Source organism: Micropterus salmoides, unplaced genomic scaffold, assembly GCF_014851395.1.
Source record: "Micropterus salmoides isolate LMB-PRFRI ecotype aquatic unplaced genomic scaffold, ASM1485139v1 Ms_hic_scaffold_6, whole genome shotgun sequence".
In the NCBI taxonomy this organism is placed as follows: domain Eukaryota; kingdom Metazoa; phylum Chordata; class Actinopteri; order Centrarchiformes; family Centrarchidae; genus Micropterus; species Micropterus salmoides.
In genome coordinates, this window is record NW_024044348.1 from 21,846,439 (window position 1) to 21,856,434 (window position 9,996).

Consider the following 9,996-nt stretch of genomic DNA (forward strand, 5'->3'; position numbering starts at 1 on the left):
GTGTTACTGAGTTAGTGAGTAACGCATTACTGCCCAACACTGCTGCTCAGCAATAAAATCAGCACTCTTTACTTCCTCCAGAATGTAATCATTTATCACAAAACAGTTAGTTTTGTACCATCTTTGACATGAATTTAAAAACTGTATCATTAGCTGTTAAGGTGCTCCTCAAGCACACCAACTAGGGAGACAAAAGAAATCCAGCAATCGCCTGAAAATACCAGGGTTGTCTAAGGATGGAGTCAGTCTCATCATCAAAACTTCACACAATCAATTATTTTGTGTTCCTCACTGCAATCTGAGGAACAATTTCCCAACTCGGGAAATGTGACCAACCAAGGAGAAAGTCATAGGCTACACCACATTGTGTATAACAAAAACACATTACTGCAAACCCAGCCAGGGCATGTAGGCCTATCGACACACAACGATAGACTGTATAAAAAAAAGTGAACGTAGCCACTGTGACGTTACCCCCTGGTTTGTGGAATATAATTTTGAAGCCTAAAGTTTGGCGTTTTGGCCATCGCCATCTTGGTTCTTTGGAACCAGAAGTGACCATATTTGGATGAGAGGATGGGCCTAGCTAGCTAGGTTGGTTAGCAAGGTGCATCTGTAATTCAGGTGAACTGTTGGTTAAATGTACACAGTAAAGTTGATAGGATTAGCCTCTTTCCTGATTGACATGTCTGTAAATCACAAGGTAGCCGTGCCCTAAAGCATACCCTGTTTTAGCTTCTATTTTACTCTAAATGGGACCATAATTTACTAAATGAACATCATGCTGTATTGAAGAATTATTGATAAAATCATTAGGAAAGTGTTTACTGAGGAGGGTAATTTTGTCATTCAGTTCAATTGGCAACAGTCAGACTTCTTTGGCAAACAGTGGATTCGCCCCCTACTGGCATTTTAAAAGAATGCAGGTTTAAGGCACTTATATTGACTTCCACAGTTGGCTTCGCTTTTCAGACCAGAAGGTTGTCACTTGCACACAACATAAAAGTTCAACTCATCTGCTTCCAAGCTGGAAGCGATTTTGCGCATCCTCCCCCAGCTTCTCTGCCTCTGATTAGCTCAGCATGACAATAGCCTAAACAAAGTTTTTCCTCACATTTCTCTCATGTCTGAATGTACTGAAAGGAGTATCAGGGTTTACGCAGACGTTAATGCATAGGTTGTTTATTTTGAACTTGCACTTATTGCATTAGTGTAAGGTCTAATTGTTAGTTAGCCTACCCGTTTTGTATTGTTTAGACTCATATGGCTCGTGCAGTTCACTCACTCACTCTCATTCATTCATCAGTTGTTTTGTAACCATGAACATACATAATTCACTTAACATTAGCAAAAACATTTTTAGAGTGTTAATGTTGAGTCTTTGCTACTATTTCAAACACTGTGTTCACTCTGTTTAAGGCATACACCAAGGGTTGCACTGTGATTGGATTGCAGCTGTTTCATCCACCAAATTGGCAGGCGCTCAGTTCCTGATTGTGTTTTCTTATAGTTTAAAGTCATTCCCATATCGAGTGGGCTTAAACCATTTCATCATACATGTAGGCCCGGATTCCTTTACTTCGCTGAACTGTTTTAGGAGGAGTGTTGCCAATGTTTAGCTTGGCCTGGCTGTGACAGCAGGGATGTGAGAAGGAGTGGTTTAGGCCAACCTGCAACATAACGTGTGTCCACCCCCTGTTTGTGAGTGGAGAATTGGATCACACCCTTCCAAATGTCCATATAAATACCTGCTGAGAAGCTGCTGGAAGTCAGACCGAGGGCCTTGCTGGGGAGTGATCGGAGCATCATCATCATCAGCAGCATCGCCATGGGGAATTGTTGTGAGAGCATGGGCAATTTTTTCGGCCGGCAAAAGAACACCAATGTTCGTGTTAGTTTGCCGGCTGTCTGCTTCGTCTGGCAGATTGCCATGGTTGTGCTGTTTGGAGTTTTCATCCGGTATGATGATGAGTCAGACGCACATTGGGCAGAGACCAAACTGCATGAGAACATCACCAGCGATGTCGAAAATGACTTCTACTACAGATATCCCAGTAAGTACAATAAACAACATGTAAGGAAATTAACTTTGCAATAAATGTCACTGACTTCAGGATTTTTCGACTGTCGACAAATGGATGGCAATGCATTAGCCTCCTTATAAGCCATTAAAATAATTAGTTTATTTATTTTTTTATTATAACAGTTTAGAACAAGATTGTGACCATTTAACATACTCACTCTACCGTTTTTGTTCACGGCTAGAAATTGCTACACAAAATTACCACAAAATGATATTTCATTGAAATGTCACAGGTCATAAAAACAACATGGGTTATGATATAAGGGGGGTGTTTTTCCAGCTAGAATCTGGGTTGTAACATTTATGAGACGCTCTCTTTTCTTTGTATAGCTATAACGTGTGAATAGCCTATTACCACTGCACAATATAAAATATTACTTTTCTGGGCTTACAGTTGCCTACTTGTGACAATCTTTAAAAGCCTATAATCAGGCTGTTGGATTTTGTTTCCTCCCTAGACAGTATGCTGGAGGAGCAGTTTAACAGCTAACTTTAAATTCGTCGTTTTAATGACCCTATGTTAATTAATGTGAAGTAAAAAATGAAAGTGCTGGAGAGAAATTTATTTTTGTCAAAGCTTGATAACGTGTTAAGTGTTGTAGCCTTTTTAATTATTCTACAAATTTAAATCATGCCAGACTTATCAACAAAATGTGTTTCCCCCTCTTCAGGCTTCCAGGACGTTCATGTCATGATCTTTGTTGGATTTGGTTTCCTCATGACCTTCCTGAAACGCTACAGCTTCAGTGCTGTCGGCTTCAACTTCCTGATTGCTGCCTTTGGTATACAGTGGGCTCTTCTTATGCAAGGCTGGTTCCACTCCCTCGACCCCAACACCGGAACAATCAAAATTGGAATAGAGAAGTAAGTCTCCTCATTGCAAGCACGGTGAGCAGCTTTCTGTGCACCATCAAACATTTAGTAAACTAGAGAGATACAGGTGGGTGGGCAAAAGTGCGTTATGTAGCCTAACTCAAGCGCGCATTATGGTTTTTGTAAAATGGCCTATTTCATCTCAATGTTGATCATGTATAAATCAAGAGCGAGGACCATAGGGCGCAGCCAGTACTAAAAAAATATGATTTTTTATGATTTATTAAATTATAGACCTACACATTTTTAAGGCAGCTTGTTTTGCCTTTGAGTTTCAAAGTCAATCTGCCGCCGCTTCAAGTCGTGTTCTAGCGTTCAGTGGAGCAGCATTATTATTATTATTATTATTATTATTATTGGTTATTCTGGCGTTCTAACCCAGAATGCCTAGTACTTCAATTAAGAAGGCCTTTGTCTGGCCATTTTTGTCAAACAGAAATGTATGAAGCTGAAAAACTGAGACCAACATTTTTTTCCCAAGTTTTCAATTGCACCAAAAGTGAATGAAGTGAAGATATCTATTTGGTCTAGATCATTGAAACAACACATTTATTTTATGGATGTTGCTAAATTTACCAAGGACTTTTGCGAATTCCCGACTTAATGATTTCTTAAATTGGACAAATTCTCTGAATTTACAAAAGAAAATTAAATTTTTGGTAGCCTATGTTTATAAAATAAGGAACATGACTTAACAATGAACTTATTAACTAATTTTGTCACTTTAATACAATCTGACTTTGTTTTGCAACTAGCAGAGTGGAACGGTGTTGGCTAATCTTTTTTACACAAGAATAATTTCTTTAAAACACGACCGAAATCTCTGCACATTTTAATAGGATCTGTGTCCTTACACGGTCTGGTCATTATTGCATTTCACTGCAATATGTAGGCCTATAGCTTTATTTAATCGTATTATTGTTTCTTTTTGACTTTATATGTGAACTTCATACAATTTTTAGATTGGCTATTTCAATGAAGTCAAAAAAATCTCTAGGCTTTCTGAAGTTAAGTTAGGAAATAACATCTTGCTAGAAGTTCCCTCTTTATAGTACACAGCAAACCTCTCTCTTCAACTCTGACTCACATTTCCTTCAGGGTCTTCCTGCAACAACTGACCTCTCAAAAGATATCGAAAATTGTCCTTGAGCAAAACCGATCTTTCAGGTTAAAAAGGGATGTAACTGGTTGTAAGAATGGTGGCTCTCAAACATTTTCATGTCAAGGATCCCTAAAGTGTGAACTAGGCTTGACACAAATTAGATCATGGAACCCCATTGGATACGATTTCGTCCCAGAGTGGCTCCTCTGATGGGATTTTTGTTTTCAGATGTTTCATTATATAAAGTGTGTGAAATCCATGAACAAAATAGTCATATATTCTGTCATTGTGCTTCTTATGGATGGAAGTATACTAAAAATAAAATATACCCCTCTTTGCTTGGAGAACTCCTGGAAGACCCTCAGGACCCTGAGAGCCACTGTTGTAGAGCTCTTTTCCTGGTGTTGTTAGACACCTCATATTATAGTCTGAGCCTTTCAAAAAATCTTGCAGCCACTGCAGCTTGCTCACAGCTGCGGGCTGAAGCCATCTACTGCACGGATTCCAAAACTTTTTGTACCTACTAGTCATTTTGACCGTAGAAAAGGTAGATACTCAGACTACCAAAATTACCCTTCGAATCATTCTAGGATGTTTGCTGAAATTGACTCAATATGGCACTGTGACTCCTCGGAGACCATTGCAATTGTTAATGTTTCCACTCATTCTGACCTTGTTCTCTTCCTTTTCCTTGTCCCCCACATAGTCTGATCAATGCAGACTTCTGCTGTGCCGCTTCTCTGATTGCCTACGGTGCCCTTCTGGGAAAAGTAAGCCCTGTCCAGCTGATGGTTGTCACCTTATTTGGCGTCACACTGTTTGCTGTTGAGGAATATATCATCCTCGATCTCCTTCATGTGAGTCTCACCAAACACAATCATCACAGGGAACTTGATTATTGTCAGAGGTGTGAGACTTTTCATTTAAACATTGCAATTTCTCTTTTGTGCTGCTTATTCCCACAGTGCAGAGACGCTGGTGGCTCCATGGTCATTCATGCCTTCGGAGGGTACTATGGTTTGGCCATCTCCTGGGTCCTCTACCGACCAAACTTACACCAAAGCAAACGCCTCAACGGATCTGTCTACCACTCTGATCTGTTTGCCATGATTGGTGAGTGACCTGCTACTTATGATTTATAGACTTCAATAAGTTTTTGGAATTTGTAATATTTTAAATTCATCGTTGTCAAACCTGTTTTTCTTGATTATAAATGTGTCAATCTCCCTGTGCTTTTTTATTGACTCACTCTCACCTCACAGGCACACTGTTCCTGTGGATGTTCTGGCCTAGTTTCAACTCGGCTATCGCAAACCATGGCGACGGACAGCACAGAGCAGCCATCAACACTTACATTACCCTCACTTCCTCGGTTCTCACCACTGTGGCCATCTCCAGCATGTCTCAGAAGAGAGGAAAACTGGACATGGTAATGTTATATACTTATATATATATCACAAACTAGTCATGTAACATGTATGTGTTTCTCTCATGACTAACGAGCTGTTTTAACTGACAGGTGCACATCCAGAATGCCACTCTGGCGGGCGGCGTTGCCATGGGAGCATCAGCAGAGCTCATGATCATGCCTTATGGTGCACTAATTGTGGGTTTTTGCTGTGGCATCATCTCCACCTTTGGCTACCTGTATGTCACGGTGAGCCTGCAGTCTTTCACCTCCTAACTCATGAAGTCTGCTGTAGCTCCATCACAGCAAATAGAAAGTAAAGTAAAAAAAAGTGACATAAAAACTCAGAAGCAAAGTGAAGGAAGCATAATGAAAGGAGAAGCCAAAAAAATAGAAGCAAATAAAAACAACAGGTTTATTAGAACTGATGACTGATTATGAAAGTACTGAGTACTTTAAAGAGCCTAGTTACCTGAAGTAAGTTGTGGCAACACGCCTCAAAATGTTAGTGGAGGCGCTGATGAATTTTAGGCCAAACATTAATTTGTCTAAGGAGGCATGTCACACCTAGTGGTCTGGAACTGATGTCATTATTTTTAAAATCATATGGCCATGGCTACAGATCAGTCATTAATGTGAGACTATTTTTCTCATTCTCAGCCCTTCTTGGAGAAATATTTAAAGATCCAGGACACATGTGGGATCCACAACCTTCACGCTGTACCAGGGATGCTCGGTGGCTTTGTTGCTGCCATTGTTTCTGCAAGCGCCTCTGTCTCTGTCTATAGCAAAGAGGGGTGAGTGGCATACATATTTCTTGAAATTTAGAAAATCTGTAGTGATTGCTTTAATTCACAGATATTGGCAGTTTGTTCTTCAGGTTTTATCAACTGAACTGAGAAAGATCTTACTGTGACTGGCAAGGTTTTATATGAAACTCTGTGTTAAAATTAGTTTTATTCCTGTTCAGGTTGAACAGCATTTTTGAGGAAGTGGCTTCTGGAAAAAGATCTGTAAATACCCAGGGAGGCTACCAGGCTGCTGGCACTTGTGTGGCAATTGCATTTGGACTTGTTGGAGGAGCTATTGTTGGTAAGTTTGAATGTAATGTTTAGTACTATAAGACTTAGGAAAACAATTATTTCCATATCAAGCAGTCTGTTTTAATGATTATGTGGAATTCAGAGGCATGACATTTATTTATAGAGCACTTTAGTACTAAGAGTTCTTTTCTTTCAAGTGCAAAAGAGGTTTTAATTGGGAACATGGAAAAGAAAATTGTATATGCAGTGGAAGTGTTGCTTAATGCCTGTTTCCTTTCTCTCTTCAAAGGATTCATTCTGAGGTTCCCTATCTGGGGTGACCCTGCAGATGACAACTGCTTTGATGATGAAGTTTACTGGGAGGTAAGACTGTTTTGCTACCACTAGATGGTGGTGTTACACTTTAACCCTTTACTGAACACACTGGACCATGAAATCACTCAGATGGCTTATGATCTGATCCCATGTGTCTCTTTAAGGTTCCTGAGGATGAAGAGACCATTCCTCCTGTTTTAGAGTACAACAACCACATGATACACAAGCACCAAGAGATGTAAGCTCACTCACGCTTGCACACATTCTTCTCATGTACCATGCCCTCTCCTCTCATGAACTCTCAATACATGTAATTAACTTTTTTTTGTGTTGTTCAACAGATCTGAGTCAAACTTCTCTGTGGAGCAAACTTAGAATTTCACAGTGAAATATCAAGCTCCTCATACCACTTTGAACTAGATACAGCTGTGAAACAAGACTCATTTACAAAGAAGACACCCTCAGAAATGCCAAGTCTACAAGGAAGGAACTCATGTCTCACACTACACCTGATACATTAGTCTGGCACCAGGTAGTGAATGGAAGCTTATGATGACGCTGCAGAAAATGATGACCAAATATCTCATTAATGGAAATATTATTCTGAATGCATACTCTGAAGGACATTTTAAACTGCACTTATTAAACTTATAAGATTTGCTTAATGGCTGGCAAATGTCAGGTAGAAGAATCCAAGCAGTAAGATGAGACTCTATTTATGTTGTGTAAGCTAAGTAATAATGCACAGAAGAAAAGAAGGAATTTAGTGAATAGTATATTTTGCTTATTTTCCTACTTATTCCTTATTCCTTATATAATTCTTTCAAAATAATGTAATAATAAGTCTTTATAAGATGCGTGTTCATATGAGTCCACCTTTTTTTATCACATTTGTTTGTTGCATAACTTGTTCTTAAGGTGTAAGTTTTGAGTACTACAGTAACTGATACAATTTCCAGTGTTTTGATTGCTGTGGTATTGAATGTTACCTCCAATATACTATCTGTTTTATAGGTTTTTATTATCTTTGCTCTTGTAAAAGCACTGTGTAGCACAGTTTTGAAAACCAATCTGCTCGTCCTATTGTATTATAGTGTCAGATATACAAATTTATAAATCACATGTAACTGGAAATTAAACAAAAAAGTCATATTGTCATTACTCTTTTTGCTCACATTTTTACAAGACATGTGAAGGCGCCATGACAAAAATAGTTATGTCATAGTTTAATAATTACAATGCTTATGTGCGTTGAATGAAAAGATTTGAAAAGTGCATAAAAAAAAATAATTTAGAAATCTAGTTGTAGATCTATGACCATTGTAAATATATGGGGACTTATTGATACATTTTTCCATAATTGTTTTACCTCCACCTTGTGGAGTAATAGGGGAATTGTAATTAAGAAGAAAATCAATAGTATATTCAGGATGTACAAACACCAAAATAAACAAAGCAATTGGCAATAGGGCATGATGCTGACCTGACAAAGAAAATTCTCCCATACATGCACTAAGTGACTTAAAATGGCATTTTCTTTTTTAGTAGTCTAATAAAGAGCAAGTTCAAGTTCAGTGCATTGATAGAATGATGTAAGCTGTAGCTGTGTAATGTATCATACATTATATTATATTTATAGCTTGTCTGATTGATGGATTAAAAGACCAGGCAGAATAGATAGAACATTTTTATAGAGAAAATGGAAAAACTGGAATGACATGGCAATAATTGAATAATTCACCCACTTTTAAAATAAACTACTTACTCAATATGTAGAAACATGGACATGGGAAGAAGGGGCACTGCAACCCCATCAGCAGCCCTTAAACCAGGCCGTGAGGTTCTCATCCTCACTAGTAGCTTATATTTTAGTTTGATTGTTCCCCTCGCTCATCCCCAGATTGTCTTTGTCTTTGAACCCTTGTTCCAGTCTTCTTCCCTCTGTTTATGGATTTTGCCTGGATTTTAGATTATTCCTCTTGCCATCTCTGTTCTGCATTTGTTCGTCTGTGTCAGCTTTCCTGTTCCTGTCTGCCTGCCTCATTACCTCTTAGTAAGCTTTTGCCCCTGTTGTGTGTTAAATAAATCATTGAACTGCTTGCTTTGCCTCGGTTGTCTATTGGATTCAAACCCTATTATCCAGCTACTCCGCTACCAGCAGCGTGATAATCCCTCCATTGAAATGAAAGCAGAAAGTTCTTCTCCTCTGCTGTAAAATTCAGTTCAAAATTTGCTCACCCTCCTTGGCATTAAACTCACCATCTTATGCTATTGGGTAAGGAGGTCTCAGACTTGCGCTTTGGTCTTATCTTCTCTGTCACATGGCATAGGCTACAGTAACTTATATGATAAGCTGGTGCATCTGACTCAAATTTCCTCATGGATGCCGCTTATCCGGAGGTTTTGGGGTGGTCTAGACTGTATATAAAGGTTGTGACACAGGGACACATACTTGGTGGCAAGGTTTGCCGTTTGTCCTTCCCCTAGGATTATTCTTAATTTATTGTCATCTTGAAGTTATTTGAAATCAGGTATTAATAGATTTTGAGTCTGTACTGGGTAAGTATTTGCCTCTGCTTGATATCTCTGACAGATGTTTGGATTGTAGGCCTACACGTTGTCCTGAAAAGAGCTTGTTGGGGTCCATGTATTTTCCATTTGAGTCCATCAGAAGGACTGCCTCAGGACCTGATTCTAAACAACCCAGTCCTTTTGAATGCAAAATAAACCCATAGATTTAGCCTACCCCGCAACCCTGTACGCAGGATAAGCGGTTGATGATGAATGGATGGATGAGATTTAGCCTACTTTAAACCTCACAAATCTTAGTTTGAATTGTATGAACTATGGATATACACCTCTAACATTAATTTTTGGTCCAATTAATAATGGGTTTGAAGTTTTTAATAGCTCTCAGCAGTCACATGACACAGCATTTGACCATGCTGTGCGTCTGCTGTGTTTATGGTATATAGCTTGTGGTTTGTGAAATCATAATACCATGAAGTTTTCATTTGATTTTGTCTTTGTCTTAATCAAAAATTAATATGTTTATTATCATACAACACTGTATATTAAAATGCATCTGTATAGAACTACAGGAATAGATCAATAAGGCAAAAAACAGTAAAGCCAGTGTTACAATAAACAGTTGTATGATTGTCTTTGTTTC

At 38.7% G+C, this 9,996-nt stretch overlaps 1 protein-coding gene across 1 annotated transcript; it reads left to right on the forward strand.

Annotated features, from left to right (window-relative positions):
- The first annotated feature begins 1,761 nt into the window (after positions 1-1,761).
- On the forward strand, positions 1,762-8,923 carry LOC119890766 (ammonium transporter Rh type C 2). Its single transcript, XM_038702162.1, has 11 exons — positions 1,762-2,054; positions 2,755-2,947; positions 4,765-4,915; positions 5,024-5,171; positions 5,321-5,487; positions 5,578-5,715; positions 6,127-6,263; positions 6,437-6,558; positions 6,799-6,872; positions 6,989-7,062; positions 7,166-8,923. Exons 1-11 carry the CDS (start codon positions 1,829-1,831, stop codon positions 7,197-7,199), a joined length of 1,464 nt encoding a protein of 487 aa, XP_038558090.1. The 5' UTR covers positions 1,762-1,828; the 3' UTR covers positions 7,200-8,923.
- The last annotated feature ends 1,073 nt before the right edge of the window (positions 8,924-9,996 follow it).

Coding starts and splice junctions, on each gene's coding strand:
- LOC119890766 (XM_038702162.1), top strand. CDS start 1,829: ATGGGGAATTGTTGTGAGAGCATGGGCAATTTTTTCGGCCGGCAAAAG. Junction 5,716..6,126: donor TTGGCTACCTGTATGTCACG/GTGAGCCTGCAG, acceptor TCTCATTCTCAG/CCCTTCTTGGAGAAATATTT. Junction 7,063..7,165: donor ATACACAAGCACCAAGAGAT/GTAAGCTCACTC, acceptor GTTGTTCAACAG/ATCTGAGTCAAACTTCTCTG.